This window comes from Nerophis lumbriciformis, linkage group LG02 (genome assembly GCF_033978685.3).
Source record: "Nerophis lumbriciformis linkage group LG02, RoL_Nlum_v2.1, whole genome shotgun sequence".
NCBI lineage: Eukaryota > Metazoa > Chordata > Actinopteri > Syngnathiformes > Syngnathidae > Nerophis > Nerophis lumbriciformis.
Window position 1 is genome coordinate 37,990,758 of NC_084549.2, and position 17,114 is coordinate 38,007,871.

General features: G+C 39.6%; 2 protein-coding genes across 3 annotated transcripts in view; one reads left to right on the forward strand and one right to left on the reverse strand.

The window, feature by feature from the left end:
* ide (insulin-degrading enzyme) overlaps nucleotides 1–4,049 on the forward strand; it is a 49,228-nt gene extending 45,179 nt beyond the window's left edge. For both annotated transcript variants that reach the window (XM_061962310.1, XM_061962303.1), the window contains exons 23-25: nucleotides 1,068–1,140; nucleotides 1,218–1,285; nucleotides 3,401–4,049. In XM_061962310.1, the coding sequence (XP_061818294.1) occupies nucleotides 1,068–1,140; nucleotides 1,218–1,285; nucleotides 3,401–3,496 (237 nt within the window). In that variant the 3' untranslated portion in view covers nucleotides 3,497–4,049. The remainder of the gene's footprint in view (nucleotides 1–1,067; nucleotides 1,141–1,217; nucleotides 1,286–3,400) is intronic.
* A 2,607-nt stretch (nucleotides 4,050–6,656) lies between these two features.
* The window catches only part of marchf5 (membrane-associated ring finger (C3HC4) 5), a 35,543-nt gene continuing 25,085 nt past the window's right edge, over nucleotides 6,657–17,114 (reverse strand). The window contains exons 3-6 of the mRNA XM_061962335.1: nucleotides 16,878–17,008; nucleotides 16,620–16,803; nucleotides 10,277–10,443; nucleotides 6,657–9,059 (exon numbers count right to left, since the gene is read on the reverse strand). Coding sequence (XP_061818319.1) covers nucleotides 8,943–9,059; nucleotides 10,277–10,443; nucleotides 16,620–16,803; nucleotides 16,878–17,008 — 599 coding nt within the window. The 3' untranslated portion in view covers nucleotides 6,657–8,942. The remainder of the gene's footprint in view (nucleotides 9,060–10,276; nucleotides 10,444–16,619; nucleotides 16,804–16,877; nucleotides 17,009–17,114) is intronic.

Below are 17,114 nucleotides of genomic sequence, written 5' to 3' on the forward strand. Positions count from 1 at the left end.
AATAGTGTGAATGTGAGTGTGAATGTTGTCTGTCTATCTGTGTTGGCCCTGCGATGAGGTGGGGACTTGTCCAGGGTGTACCCCGCCTTCCGCCCGATTGTAGCTGAGATAGGCTCCAGCGCCCCCCGCGACCCCGAAGGGAATAAGCGGTAGAAAATGGATGGATGGATGGATCATCATAAATATTTTTAATTACGTTTCATGAGTTTCAATGACGTCTACTAGAGCCGCACTATTTTGAGGAAAAAAACTATTTGCAATATTTCTCTCCAAAATTAAAATTGCGATTTTATACACACAAATTAATCAACACTGCGTAAATGCCGAGTGAAGGGAAACATGTTACTTTTAACATGCCCACATTGCGGATTTGCCGGAAATACTATGAATAAACCAACTGTGCTTATCACCAGAAAAACATATTTTTACAAGTAAATATTTTTTAATCACCCTTTTTGTCTTTGTCCTGATTCAACTCCTCAGATATACTGTACTAAAAACTTCTACAGACACTTTTTGCCACAAAATAAGTTTTCACCCACTTTATCCTGAAATGATCATTTAACTCGTTTATGCTGTCACGTTTTCACCACATTACATTCAAACAGCACCTTCATGTCTTTTTATTAAATGTATAAGATATTTGAGTTAATAAATGTTTGCAATTTGGGTCACCGCTTGCCACGAATGGTTGGTGGGGCGTCCTGCTGCCAAACCACTGGTGTATACAAGTAGTCAAGGAATAAGAAGCAATTTTACATGTTGAAAGTGCTGTGTTTTGCTACTGTTTATTTACAAAAGTCTCATGGTATGTACTTTGTTACAATGTTACATTATGACTATGTTTCCTTGTGACTTTGGTACATATTGTTACATTATGACTTTGTTACATGGTAATTAGTTACATTGTAACATTGTTATCTATTCTAGTGTTGCTTTGTGTCATATTATGTTACTTTGTCTGCTGTTACTTTGATAAATGTGTCATTAGTTGTATTTTGACTTTGTTACTTGGCAAAGTTTGAGGGGTTACTTTGATCCATAATGTCCGTTCATGTCACTCCCAGGAGCGTCTCACCCTTGAAGGCCCCAAAAGACACAAGGTGTCTGTGCACGTGCTGTCCAGAGAGATGGACAGCTGTGAGTATCTGCAGTCATATGACCATCTTCAGGACGCCTCCCAGGAATGCCAATGCTTACTTTGCTGTGTCTTATAGGTCCTGTTGTGGGAGAATTTCCGGCTCAGAATGATGTTAACTTGGCTCCCGCCCCGTCTCTGCCCCAGGTGAGCGGCCCACCAACCCTATTTATTATTATTCTACATGTAAAGGGTACTTAGAAAAGCGCTATATAAATCCCAGGTATTATTATTATTATTACTAGGGATGTCCTTATCCCGATCATGGGGTTTGGATCAGGGAGCCGATGTTTGGCTTTCTTCTGAACAGCTGATGAGCTGCTGAGCCTAGCCGATCTTCACCACAGCTGTGTCCGAGTGTTTACATGCTAAAAATTGTACTCGGGTAAAAAAAAAAAAAACATTCAAAAGGGATGCATGCTAAGGGAGACACAATCATATTTCCATATTACTTGAGTTGCCTGAATTGCCAGAACTGGCTCAAATTTGAGAGCAAGCTGCAAAGAACACGTTATCTATCCACAGTGTTCATTGTCACCACCATTACGGAAAAAAACGTGTTTCTTTCATCTAACATTACTGGAAGACCATAGATAAAAGAATGGCTAAGCATTAGAGATGCCGATAAATGCGTTAAAATGTAATATCGGAAATTATCTGTATCGGTTTTTTTATTATCGGTATCGGGTTTTGTTTTTTGTTTTTTTTTGTTTTGTTTTTATTAAATCAACATAAAAAACACAAGATACACTTACAATTAGTGCACCAACCCAAAAAACATTCCTCCCCCATTTACACTCATTCACACAAAAGGGTTGTTTCTTTCTGTTATTAATATTGTGGTTCCTACATTATATATCAATATATATCAATACAGTCTGCAAGGGATACAGTCCGTAAGCACACATGATTGTGCGTGCTGCTGGTCCACTAATAGTACTAACCTTTAACAGTTAATTTTACTAATTTTCATGAATTACTAGTTTCAATGTAACTGTTTTTATATTGTTTTACTTTCTTTTTTATTCAAGAAAATGTTTTTAATTTATTTATCTTATTTTATTTTATTAATTTTTTTTAAAGTACCTTATCTTCACCATACCTGGTTGTCCAAATTAGGCATAATAATGTGTTAATTCCACGACTGTACATATCGGTTGATATCGGTATCGGTAATTAAAAAGTTGGACAATATCGGATATCGGCAAAAAGCCATTATCGGACATCCCTACTAAGCATCCAATACACACGCCGAGCAAGACGACACAAGAAGCTAACCGCTAAAGCTTTAATGTAAAGTAGAGGTGATCGATCAAGATGTCGATACTATTGATACCTAGTATAGTATCAGTATATAAACAATACTTAAGTGATAGGATTTATATTGATATATTTCTTGTTATTATTACAAAATAATTTTTTTGTTGGATGTTATTGTTTACAAAATCGGAGTAAGTCTCTGGATTCAGGAAGTCTTTGAGGGCAAACCCTTTTCGCTTTTGTTTGCTAATTGTGCACTGGACACTATATTTTGGTAAAATATATGTAGAATCCAATACCACAAATGTAATAAGATAGGATGAGCTTCATGAAAATGTTTTATCGCTTAGATTTTCACTTCTATAACCTCTTGTCAAAGTATCAGATCGGGAATCAAATCGGTGATACATGTGTCTGTGTATGTGTGGAGATAGATATATATATATATATATATATATACATATATATATATATACGGTATTTTTCAGACTATAAGTCGCAGTTTTTTTCATAGTTTGGCTGGGCTCCAGTGCGACTTACCGGTATATGTTTTTTTCTTTTTTTCTTATGCATTTTCGGCAGGTGCGACTTATACTCCGAAAAATACGGTGTATGTATATATATATATATATATATATATATATATTGTCACTATTCAACGATATTCGTGTTAAATTATTATAATTGTTAATTATTCAAGATCTTGTAGGCTTTTTAATATAATGTTCATTGAAATTACACCACATTGACCCAAATATAAGATGACCCTTCTTTTTGAAGACCACTTCTTCCAATAACAAGTGGTAGATAAAACAAGTCAAATTTCTTCTTCATGAGTTGATTGACTGCTTTATTTGTTATCGAGATCATCATCTGATATTTTCTTCTGACCCACATTGGTCACATTCTTTCTTACAATTTTGCTGTGTGAATCAACCTTGATAATTCCGACTTATTAGTGTGCCAACAGTTGGTCTGATTCTGAGTTGTTGTGTTTGGCAGCCATCGCTGGTGCAAGACATGACCGAGTTCAAGAGGAGTCTGCCTCTTTTCCCTCTGGTCAGGCCTCACATCAACTTCATGGCAGCCAAACTGTAAGTTGTAACGTCAACAAGGAGCCGCCACATGTCAGGAAGACGAGGACCTGACTGGGCCTGCATGAGTGTGTGTTTGCGTGTGTACTTGTGTGGCAGACTGGAGCCACTAAAGGAAGTGCTTGGAAACAAATTGTGTGTAATAGAAAATGCGAAGGTCAGCATTGGCTGCGATTAACGCTAGAGCCTCATGTTCAAGTGGAACAGGAGTTGCAACACTCAATGATGTCACAGTCCTTTGAAGCTTTTTGTAGAGGAGCTAGAGACCCCCACCATGTCCACCATCCAGCAGTTCATTCCTCTACATCGGCATCTTTGAGTCCTTCTTTCGAATCTGATACTCTTTTAAGAAACACTTTTTTATTCTGCTTATCACCCATAAAGTTATTTATTTTTATTTTATTTTAATTTCCTCTTAAAATGCCAGGAAAAGGACATCTCAGGGGTACCCACATGCCGATTTATTGTTTTTTAACTTCACTTTTAGTGATTGAAAAGGTTTTCTTAGTCTCTGCATTCATATTTGGTTCACTTCAATAAATGTGATCAAATCCTCATGGAGACTTTGGACTTTCATTTGTGCTGTTGGACTCTTTTAAATTGTAACCTCATTGAAACAAGATTATTCTGCTCCTATTAATAATGTTAATAGAATTCATTTTATCCATCGGGTCTAGACTTCCTCCAGTTCCACCAACTGAGCCAGATCTTCTGTGAGACAATCCCTCCAGCGTGTCCTAGGTCTAGGGCCTTTCTGCTGGGCATGCCTGGGACACCTCACCAGGGAGGCGTCCCGAATAGTTGCCTAAGCCACCTCAACTGGCTCCTTTTTATGCAAAGAAGCAGTGGCTATACTCCGAGTGAGTCCATGATCCTGCTCTTTGCGTCACGACCCAAAGCACCACACGTCCTGTACGAGACACGCTGGAGTGCCTAGAGTATGTGGACTGGTTGGACACACTGCCAGGCGCCCTCTAGTACCCTTAAAAGGGTGTAGAGCTGGTCCAGTAGTCCATGACCAGGACAACATATTCCACCTGTAGCTGAGGTTCTAAGCTTTTATTATTTTCTGCAGACTGTCGGTGTCCAAACAACAAGTAGTACTATAGTCCAAAGAAAAACACTTGTGCACCTGATCTATCAAGATCCAAATAAGTACTGAATAGCGTGTGCCAACTATATTATTGTGTGTACTATTAGTAAGCGATCAAAGACTGCGTGTCCAAATGAGAACAAGTACAAAAGTAGTACAGACCGACATATTTAAATGAGGTTTTTGCATGTATACCGGCTGTCACTATGGAGACACTCATTTCCCTCCGCATTTATGAAGTTGTTTGCTCCAACCTGTGGGGTTTTGTCAAATTGTTGACATGCAGCACACAATATAATATGAACCACAACGTTTAGCCTATATTGAAGTCTATAAAACAGAACTTTCAGCAGCTAAAGACCTGCTCAGTGGCCTTGTGGCTAGAGTGTCCGCTCTGAGATTGGTAGGTCGTGAGTTCGAACCCCGGCCGAGTCATACCAAAGACTATACAAATGAGACCCAATACCTCCCTGCTTGGCACTCTGCATCAAGGGTTGGAATTGGGGGTTAAATCACCAAAATGATTCCCGAACGCGGCCACCTCCGCTGCTTACTGCTCCCCTCACCTCCCAGGGGGTGGAACAAGGGGATGGGTCAAACACAGAGTCATTTCACCACACCTAGTGTGTGTGTGACTATTAGTGGTACTTTAACTCTAAAGGTGCGCTCTGGAATCCACTGCAGTGTTGTGACGGTGCGTGTAGAATGATCCAGAATGCATATTGCAAATTTTTATTTTTATAGGAGATAAATTATAGTACTATTATATAGACTGAATTTAGCCCCTTAAGTCATCCAGCAGCTATACAATTATAAAAGGATATTGCTGAATAGTCACTATGACTCATATTTTTGTTTCTGACAATCCAAATATGTTGACACGCACACAGATGGAATATTCCTTCTTTCAATTGTCAATATTTGCAGCCCGATCGCCTCCTTTCTCGCAGCCGTTTGTGCGTAACTGTGCCAGTTTGTACGCACCTACCGAACATGCTAAATATTGGACACAAAAAAGTTCCAGTCTTTATAAATCCCATTGCAAGTGCTAAATGATTATATCTGCATCTTTTCCTCCCAGTATTGTGGGCGTTCTAATAAATAAATACATATTCATGAAGACACACTAAATCGAACTTGCATTCGCTGAGATCAGTTGAAACCGTAAATATTTGATGAATGTAAATGTACAGGGATTAGCCTCTTGATATTATACAATTGCCTTTGCATTTGATTGATATTTTTTACATACACATTAGTAAAAGCTACTGTTAGTACAAACTAGCAGCTCAGTCGCCACAACTTAACTATAAAATGTACACTTTTTTTTTTTCAGCCATATTACTGTAAATACCTACTAATAAAGACCTACTCAGTGGCCTAGTAGTTAGAGTGTCCGCCCTGAGATCGGTAGGTTATGAGTTCAAAACCCCGGCCGAGTCATACCAAAGACTATAAAAATGCGACCCATTACCTCCCTGCTTGGCACTCAGCATCAAGGGTTGGAATTGGGGGTTAAATCACCAAAAATGATTCCCGGGCGCGGCCACCGCTGCTGCCCACTGCTCCCCTCACTTCCCAGGGGGTGAACAAGGGGATGGGTCAAATGCAGAGGACACATTTCACCACACCCAGTGTGTGTGTGACAATCATTGGTACTTTAACTTTAACTTAACTTAAATAGAAAAAACAGTACTAAGGTTGTTTTTTTTTACTGTGAAATTCTGGCAACTGAGCTGCCAGTTTGTTCCTGTAAAATCTATTGTCATTTCTATTGTGTACAATTTGATGGATAACTTGTTTTGAAATGATAAGTTAAGCAGATATGTATTCTTTTATTTATTTACATTTTTAAAAGCTTTAAAATGTATGACAGTATTATATTGGTTGCATGATAAGATAATTTTACAATTTTAAAATAAGGTGCATTTGCATGCAATACATGCATTTCTTTCTGTCAAAATGAAAATAATACATTTATTAAGAAAGGATAATATGCATCAATGTCGTACTTTATTTCAAGGCTTGTGGTCCAAATCTGGCCCGAGCCTTAAGTTTGACACCCGTGCATAAAATGGACTGTACTCTCTGTTTTGCTGCAGCTCAGTAGATCAGCTTTGCGTCCATGCAGTCATGCACACCTTTAGTAGATCAGGCCATTAAATGTTCCTCATGAAATATTCCAACATCACTTTTCATATTTGGAAAATACTTTTTAATTCACAAAACAGATACTCCACACACTACTGACAAGCAACTTGTGAGTTTGCAGGGAAAGCGTGCCAAGCCTACTCGGGCAGGTTAAAGGTGAGTAGAGTCTTTTCACAATAAAGTCACATTATACTGACTGACTTGAAACCAGCAATTCACAGCTTTTATTGTGGCGGTACCCTCTCCCACTCTGTAAGACTCTGCAGCGACACTTTCCTTTTGTAAATCATCTTATTTATTCACATTCATTCATTATAAAACACATTTTTGAGTCCGCTTCAGTGGCGCCCTGGGCGAGACCACCTCTCTCTTTGATAGCTCCGATTTTCGCCACAGTGTTTGAGTCTGGTTTAGCCACCTAATGTGGTTCCAACCTGTAGGGGGCGCCCTTCTGACACATGCAAACACCGTTGTCCCCAATCAGTGCCGTTTGTCCCCAGCAAATAAAATGTATACACGGTAAGATTGTTTGATTTACTTTCATTAAATATGTGATGGGATTGAATATTTTAAATTGAACGTTGGAAAATAAAATCACTTTACTATGAAATATAATCGGATTTTTTTTTTTTCTACATTTGTTTTATTAAACTTTCCTTTTAAAAAAAAAAGTGAAAATTCACTTTGTCTCTTCGTTTTTTACTTTGTTGTTACCTTTTAAAAATGACCCCCTTTGAAAAATGTGGAACAGTCCGCAAGTCACGTGACCACAGGAAGTTGTGTCCTTCATGGCATCGGAAGTCCAAATATGGAGAACACAAGACAAATGAGTATCTTAATGTCTTGTTACGTTATTTGTTGGATGCAGATGTTAAATGTCAACGTGCATCGTGCGTTTAGGGTTTTTTTTCTGTTACTCAAACGTGCATTCACCATCAGAACCTCGGACACAAATAAAATGTCAAGTACTAGTTCAATGTGTGTAATGGGAATCAAATACGTTAGTGGTTTAGTGTGCTATGTGATGGAAATTTGGAAGAAAAAAGATCTGTGACTCAATTTATATTACATTAAAATAGTTAAATGTGCAACATTAAAATTTAGATGTAATGTGTATTAGATTAAAATGGAAAAAGTAGTTAATAGTGTAGTATCAAATCTAAATGTGAAAAAAAACGTGTAGCGCAATGTGTATTAAAACAAATTTGTCATAAAACGTATTACCGTAGTTTCAAATTTGAAAAATCCGTTTAACACATGAATTATCAGATTAAAATGTAAAAAAAAAAAAAGAAAAAGAAAAAAGATTACTTCTGTAGTAATGTACTGGACTACGAATAGAGTTCATCAAATAAAATAATATAAAAATGAACCGGGTGGATGGATGGTTCAAAATGTGTATAATCAGATTGAAATGTGAAAATACATATTAGTTGTCGGTATGTTGTCCGATTAAAATGCAAAAAAAAGACATTTAAGTTTAAATGTCACCCGCATGCAGCTGAAATATGGGCTCCAGCAACCCCAAAAGGGACAAGCGGTAGAAATGGATGGATGGATGTTGCATTTCTGAAGATTTGGAATGTTTTAAGAAGCAAATGGCATTGATCGGGTGGAATTGCTCAAATCCTCACCTAATGAGCACAAATAATTATTTTGCCCCGCCCCCTACAGACTGACCACGTGACTCACAGCCGAAGCCGCCACTAATCAGCATCAAGTGGAAATAAGTGAGCAATCCTGACGATGTGATTGACAGCAAGAAGTGTGACGGATGACAGCCATCAAGTGAAAGGCGTTGCAACCTTTCACTTTCTAAATCGCGATGGCTTGAAAGGGTTTGAGACAATCAAGTCGGGCAAACAACAAAACATTTGTTGAGGGAAAGCCCACTGATTCCTGACAGCTGATTTTATACTTCCTGCTTGCGTTTGAAGTATTGCATCATCCTTCAGAACATTTTAATACACTTTTTCAACACTGACTGAACTTTATAAAAGAACAATTTATATTATGTTTTATTATTATAAAAGCTAACATTTGATAAAGTGTTAATTGTGGAGAACATTCTGTGCCTCCACCTTGACCAGACTGGAGTTTAAAAAGAAAAAGTGTTGGCAGGATGAGTGAGGGTCATTTAGACGCTGATAGTCTTCATCGCCAACACTTGGTCTTCGTGGCCCTTTGGCGTCCGTCTGCTTGCTCCTCAGGCGTCCTCCTGCTCGGGGAAGTTGAGGATCTTCCGATGTGCTTGTCGCATGTACTGCTGCTGCTTGAAGTACACTTTGAACGCTCCTTTGATGGCCACGAAGGCGATTCCTCCCTGCAGGGGGTGAGCGGAGTCAGAACAACAAGCTTGAAACACATATTGACATGTTGAAAACAAGTGTGTGTGTGTGTTCTGGCAATGCTTACTTAATGGGGACATCGCTCTGTTTACACAGTCACCTTAGGGGACCTCTGACCGTATGGGTACAAAAAAACAGGTCCCCTAAAGGGAAACTTTTTTAAATGATAGTCAGATCCATTCTATATCCTTCTATATATGGTAGTTGGAGTTGCAGACAACTTCATTACTGCTAAATAGCAGTTTTCAGTAATGTCACAGAAGATGCAGGATTTGCTTTAATACAGTGGTCCCCACATGGATCGATTAGTACCGGACCGCACAAGAAAAAAAATAAAAATAAAAAATAAATATATATATATATATATATATATATATATATATATATTTTTTTTTTTTTAAATTAAATCAACATAAAAAACACAAGATACACTTACAATTAGCACACCAACCCCAAAAACCTCCCTCCCCCATTTACACTCATTCGCACAAAAGGGTTGTTTCTTTCTGTTATTAATATTCTGGTTCCTACATTATATATCAATACAGTCTGCAGGGATACAGTCCGTAAGCACACATGATTGTATTTCTTTCTGACCAAAAAAATAAAAATAATTGTATTTTATTTATTTTACTTTATTTTTTTAAATACACCCCCACCCCCCCCGGTCCGTGGGACAAATGTTCAAGCGTTGACCGGTCCGCAGTTACAAAGAGGTTGGGGACCACTGCTTTAACATTTAAGTGGTGAAACTTCCTATAAGAGGACAGCTGTAGTGCTGTATTTTGAGGATCATGTCATATTTAATTAGAATTTATTTATTTGTATTATTTTTTTTAAATGGTCCTCAGTAGTCACTACAAATGTGTGTGAATTATGCAAAATTATTTAAATTTGGTCCCCATGAACCATATTAACTCTTTTTCCCCAAGGTCCCCAGTAAGAATGATCAGCACATTACTTCATCAATCCAGAGATTTAAAGACATGTATGAGCTAACTGGGCAGTGGCCATTTTACCTTATTTTTTTTTATGCCTCCACAACCTGTAGAAAGGGTGGTCCCCACAAGTGATGATCAAAAACTTGGCCCCCATTCCAAATGATAACCAGTGTGTGTGTGTGTGTGTGTGTGTGTGTGTGTGTGTGTGTGTGTGTGTGTGTGTGTGTGTGTGTGAGAGAGGCACCACCCACCAGGATGGTCCTCTGCAGATTGGAGTTGACGCTGCTGAACATGAGCTTCCCCACGATGGTGGCGATGGTGGGGAAGACCAGCGCGCCGCACAGGATCCGAGTGGCCGAGACATGATCGGCCAATGGGTTGGCTTCTGCTGGGATGCGAGGGACCGGGCAGCCAATCCCTGCGGAGACGCCGCCAGGGGGGAAATGAGCAGGAAACTTATTGTGATGTTAACATGAAATATGTCTTTATTCCTGAACATTTTGGGATCATTTGTGGATATTTCAATCACAATTTGCCTCCTTGCATGATGCATTTACAATGATACACTGCAATCGAGTGGCGGGATGCCGTCACTTCCCAGGTAACACAATCGTCGTGCATTGTGGGAAAGTAGTTAGGCGGTCAATGCACGCCTTAAAGCAGCACTGACCTTTTTTAAGACATTAAATGATGAGGCGGGCCACATTTGGTCCGTGGGCCTTGTGTTTGACACATGTGGTCTACAGTATGTCCTTCTGTTTTGTGCTTTAAACCGGAAGTACAATCAGTCTTCTAGTCATCCATAGCGTTTCTGCTCAAAAGGATTCTTCAGTCATCACTCCAAGCAAAGTTTATAAGTTTTACAATATTACTAAAAATTCATACTTACTAAACCGTGTGACGTCTGTCGGAGTGTTTTCATGCACGTGCTATCGTAATGTAATCAAGCTAGTGTTGTTAACATGAACTAATATGCTAACACATTTAGAAGTGTTTGTGTTAGCATTATTACGGTAACTTACAATGGCATTTTTTTTTGTATTGTTTTGTAAATTCACTAAAATGTCACCGTGGACTTATTGAGTCAATTTAGATGATTGGAGAGCTAGCTAGGTCTATGACGATGACTTCTGTTTTGTTTGATCAGCCGTTGTACTGCTGTATTACAGGCACCTTTTGGAAACAATTAAGGTATGTAAATACTCTTCACAACATATATCTGTGGCTTATAGTCTGGTGTGGCTAATAAATGGAAAAAAAAATGTTTTCTTCTAAAATTTAGTGGGTGCGGCTTATATGTCGGTGCGCTTTATGGTCCGGAAAATATGGTAATCACATACACAAAGATTATTTTGGCAAAAAAACAGTCCCTGAAATTGTAGTGATAGGCAAACATGAGAAGGTCCAACCAGTGATGCACTCTCTTCTGAAAATAATTTCAACCTGTCTGTCGTTTTGTCATGATCACACTAGCTGGATTTAATGATCTAATTATGCAAATATGTGTAATACAAAGTCCACTTATTCACTCTGTTGAGGTACCACAGCATACACATAACATTGTAACAGTTGTTACGGTACTGTACACAAAATGAACCAAACCGTGACCTTAATACCGAGGTATGTACGAACTTTGAGGGTGTCGTACCGTGGAAGTACAAACGTATAACTCAACCTCATTAAACTTGTATAATACAAACATATTACGATTATGTATTACGGACTTGAATAGGGTCGAACGATACTGAAGCATTGTTTCATTCTGAAACACAAGGAGTGATACCGTGTCCCTCCATGTGTGTATCGCTGAGAACAAAAACGTTGTGACCGATACAGCTGTTGTGTAATTTGGCTGTGAAGCGTCAAACTGTGTTTGTTTTCATATTTTACTTTCGCTCACGAGAGACAGCTCAACACCAAATGAAGTTGGAAGATTGCTGCAAATGTAAATCTTTTACAGTTTACTATTTAGCTCATTGACCAGAGTGGTGCAGCTCCTATTATTTTCTGCACGACTTTTCATTAAAAAAAACGAACTATAAAGCAAATATAATATTTTGCTAACTATTTTATTTGCGGGTCAAATGTAGTGCCTTTTTATCCAATAGATGGGGTATGACGACAATAAAACATAGTATCAGTGCAAAGTCAATACAGGTAGTGAGTGTGCCACATACTCAGAGTTAGAGAATAATTGGTTGGCAAATTTGGTTGGAAGATTGGGAATTGCATCAATACTTTAGCCTGAGATGGCCTGTGTTGTTGTGTGAATACCCAAGCATTCACATTCTTTTTATTCCGTTGTTTTTTTCATAAGCTTTCACGGCACAAAGTTGTCATCCGATCACAACCTTTCAGTTATCAAAACGTTCAGCTCAGCCAGGAAACATTAGCTATCAAACTTTCAACTCTCCAAATATCCCACATTACCTGGAATTCCAGGTTTTCCAGGAAATGTTTCCCATTGAAAATGAATTGGCCAATTTTCAAACTTGCACAACTGCCACATTTCTCACCATATTGGAACCGATCCAACATCCACATCCACTCACCCGAGACATTCAAGCACTTCAGTTCCACTCACGCGTATCGGCGCCTTGCACACATACCGCATTCACGTGCAATTCCTACCATAATTGCATATTTTAGTTTATTAGACACTTGCTAATGGAATATAATGTTAAAAGAAGGATGTAATAAAACATGATTCTTGGTCTTTTAGTTGGTGAACAAGGCGGACATCCACACTTGTACTTTGGTCCCGACCAAAAGTTAAAAAAAGACACTTGGTTTGTCCCACTTAGTGTTCACACTTGTAAGCACAGACTGAAAAGTAAAATAAATATATATTTAGTAGCTTTTGTGATTTATTATGTGCCATAGCTCAGTGTTTCTTAACCAAAGCGTATTTTATTGTTGAGACTGGAGGGCCGCCAAAAAATATCTAAGTTTCCCAGCTGTGGTACATATGTGTCTTGGCGGTAATCAGTTGTAATACAATTTTCCACCACTTGTGGCAGTAATGACAATATCAAACAAACAGTACCGGTAGATGTCTGGAGCTGAAGTCAGAGAGTTATGAGTAAAGTAGAGAAGCTGTATTTTTATTTGCACTTTAATTTTATTGTCAGTATATTTAGGAAACATTATGTATCATTAATTGAGTTGAAATGTATTAATTTTAGCACTGCGTGATTGTATGTAAATACATTTTTCCTCAGTTTTTCTGACCGTCTTTTTTTAAAGGTGCCATATGTAATAATTTCATGTCAAGTCATCATTAAATGGCCCTGATATGTCAAAAGGCATTAATATATCATGTTCTTTTCGAATACCTTTTTAACTGATAACAGTAGTTCAGCCGGGATATGCTCATTTCAAAATTAGATTTACAGCCCCAAAATCTTATTGTTTTCATTTCGATGCCCAGCCCCCCACCGTTGACCAATTAGAATGTATGTGAGTGTGTCACATCCAGGTTGCCAGTTATGCACCGCCACCTTTGTCGAGCTACTGCCACTGGTAAAGTTACTAAACATGTCAGACCTTAGTAAATCTAAAAGGCGTTGTTACGATTCTCAACCTATTCATGACAAAGCCAGGAACAAAACGAGGATTTGTATCGGGGATGTCTTTGAAAGATGGAGACGACTTAAGACGGAGAAGATTTTTTCATCTGACGCCAAACTTGCTAAAAAGTAAGGCATTTGTGTTTTCTTATTTCTTGTAATAAATGGAAATTGACATTTCGTATGTAAACTATATTGTCCAATACAGGCTATGACCTTGTCTGACAAAGCTAGTATGTTCGTGCAACGAATGCTTAGTGTGATGCTCAGCTCCTAGTGTAAAGCTTAGCATGCTAGCCCGGTCAATGACACATCGACATATAGGCGGGAAATATATGCCCATTAGCCTGTATGTCGATGTGTCATCCAACTGACAGTGCAAAATATATTTTATGTGGATATGGGTAGTGTCAGTGCCTATTTTGTTCTCAATATGCTGATACGCCGACGAAATGCGTTCCGACATTAGCACGGCTAATTGCGGTTTCTGGTACCGTATGTACATCAGGCACATATGGAGTGGTATTTCTACTTTGTGTATTGACATAGTACCGGTAGTAGGCTATATGATTTATGCGTAACGTGGGTTGGCTCATAGAATCACACTCTGCACTGAAAGATGGTGATGTGCGTACATGGAAGAGAATGCAGTGTGTCAGGTTGGATGCAACATGGAGTTATGCTGAACGAAATGTGGCGGTAATTTTACTGTTGGCCTCGGCTTGCCATCAAAGTAGGCCTATGTGATGTATAATATACCGTATTTTCCGCACTATAAGGCGCACCTAAAAACCACACATTTTCTCAAAAGCTGACAGTGCGCCTTATAACCCGGTGCGCTTTATTACGATTCATTTTCATAAAGTTTCGATCTCGCAACTTCGGTAAACAGCCGCCATCTTTTTTCCCGGTAGAACAGGAAGCGCTTCTTCTTCTACGCAAGCAACCGCCAAGGAAAGCACCCGCCCCCATAGAACAGGAAGCGCTTCTTCTTCTACTGTAAGCAACCACCCGCCCCCGGAAGAAGAAGAAAAAACGCGCGGATATCACCGTACGTTTCATTTCCTGTTTACATCTGTAAAGACCACAAAATGGCTCCTACTAAGCGACAAGGATCCGGTTCATAAAAAGACGCAATCTCTCCATCCGCACACGGATTACTACCGTATTTCACAGCAACTGATATTCCTGTGAACCGCACTGTGGAACGGGAGCACGTACGGTGAATATTCGCACCACAGGGAATGAGAAGTCATCCTTCACTGTGGTTCTAGCTTGCCATGCTAACTTCCACCCATGGTGATATTCAAAAGGAAGACCTTGCCAAAAGAGACCTTTCCAGCCGGCGTCATCATAAAAGCTAACTCGAAGGGATGGATGGATGAAGAAAAGATGAGCGAGTGGTTAAGGGAAGTTTACGCGAAGAGGCCGGGTGGCTTTTTTCACACAGCTCCGAAGGCGAACACACCTTCACTAAGACGGGCAGACAGCGCCGGACGACATACGCCAACATTTGCCAGTGGATCGTAAATGCCTGGGCAGATATTTCGGTCACAACTGTGGTCCGAGCTTTCCGGAAGGCAGGATTCACAGAACTACTGGACAACAACAGCGACACTGACTCCGATGACTTCGACGAGACGGAACCGGCCATTTTGGATCCCACGCTTGCGCAACTTTTCAATTCGGACACCGAAGACGAAGAATTCGAAGGATTTACGAATGAAGAATAACTTCAGAAGGTGAGCGCTATGTTTATTTTGTGTGTTGTGACATTAACGTTCGAGCAACATTATGTTGCTATTGCTCTACACCATTTTGAATTTTACTATGTTTGTGATTGCACATTTGCGTACATTTTGGGACAGAGTTGTTAGAACGCTGGTTTTCAATATATTATTAAAGTTTGACTGAACTATCTGACTGTTTTTTTGACATTCCCTTTAGCGCAGCGTAGGCGCGGCTTATAATCCGGGGCGGCTTATTGGTGGACAAAGTTATGAAATATGTAATTCATTGAAGGTGCGGCTAATAATCCGGTGCGCCTTATAGTGCGGAAAATACGGTAGGTATTAGTATACATAATTATTTCGATGATGGTCCGTGTGGTCAAACAAGACATTTAAGGGTAATGCCAACAATCTGTCCTGACTCCCGACGAAAATATTGCTTCATAACTTTACAAATACATTTGGCTAATCGACATCAGTAAAATGTGGCATAATTACTTAGTAAACCATCTTGCAAGAAGCATAAACAAGAGAAACCTTTTTTAACAATGTTACCTTTTGTAGTGTTTATATTGTGCAAATAAATAAATAAAACCTCAGTCATGGAGAGTGGGAGGGGACTACAGAATTTTGGCCGTGATTGCAGTACCATTTCTGGCCACATTATTACATATGACACCTTAAGTATCCATCCATCCATCCATTTCCTACCGCTTTTCCCATACGGGGTCACGGGTGTTACCGGAGCCTATCTCAGCTGCACACGGGCGGAAGGCGGGGTGCATACACCCTGGACAAGTCGCCACCTCATTGCAGGGCCAACACAGATAGACAGACAACATTCACACTCACATTCATTCACTAGGGCCAATTTAGTGTTGCCAAACAACCTATATTGGATTAATATTTATTTTTGTAATCAGCCTGACCTAAGCATTGATAAAAATCTTTGTGATTAACACATGCTTTATTTGACAAAGTGTTTTAACCGGTTAAACTAAGTAGGTTAGATGTAAGTATTAAATATGAAATAATTCAAGAGTAATTGCCCCTCTGTAATAAAAAAGTTGGGCCCCGATATCAAAAAGGTAAAGAACCCCTGGCAAAGCCCAAAATATTCCAAACAAAAAATGCTGTCTGGCGGGTTGATAATTGCTTTGATTCATATTCAACTGTTTCTACCAGCTCTCAAGTCCCAAAAAGCATTTTAACAGAAGCAAACATGACAAGCATGCAAGCACCCCTAATTGGCACTGTGATTTTCAAAATAAAAGCAAAGGATGAAGCAAGCGGACCTGGAAAGATGCTGTTAAGGATCTGCAGTTTGTTGGAGTACTTCCTCCACAGGCGCAGGACGTAATCCTCCCAGCGTATCATCTTCCCCAGGATCAACATGACGGGGATGGTGGGGAGGCCGATCAGCAGGAAGAGAGGGTCTGCCCGCTCCATAACATCCAGACCCTCCTTGTGGCCCACCACCTGCAGACGGGACAGGACTAAATGAAGCTGCAGGCACGTGTAAATAAACGCGACATGTTTTCATACTGTCACACCTGCATGACGGTGACGGCGCCGTATGTGACGGCGGTCCAGTAAATGGAGCCCACCATAATGCCGGCTGCGGCGAAGGGTCCGGCCTTGGAGACGAGTCGGTCGGCCAGGTCCAGTACGTAGACCACGGGACCTGCAACAAGAATACGAGCTGAGTTTTCAACTTTTCCAGCGTTTCCCAAACATTCTTTCATTTGTGGCGGACCAACACAAACACATTGTTGTTAAAAAACTACAGC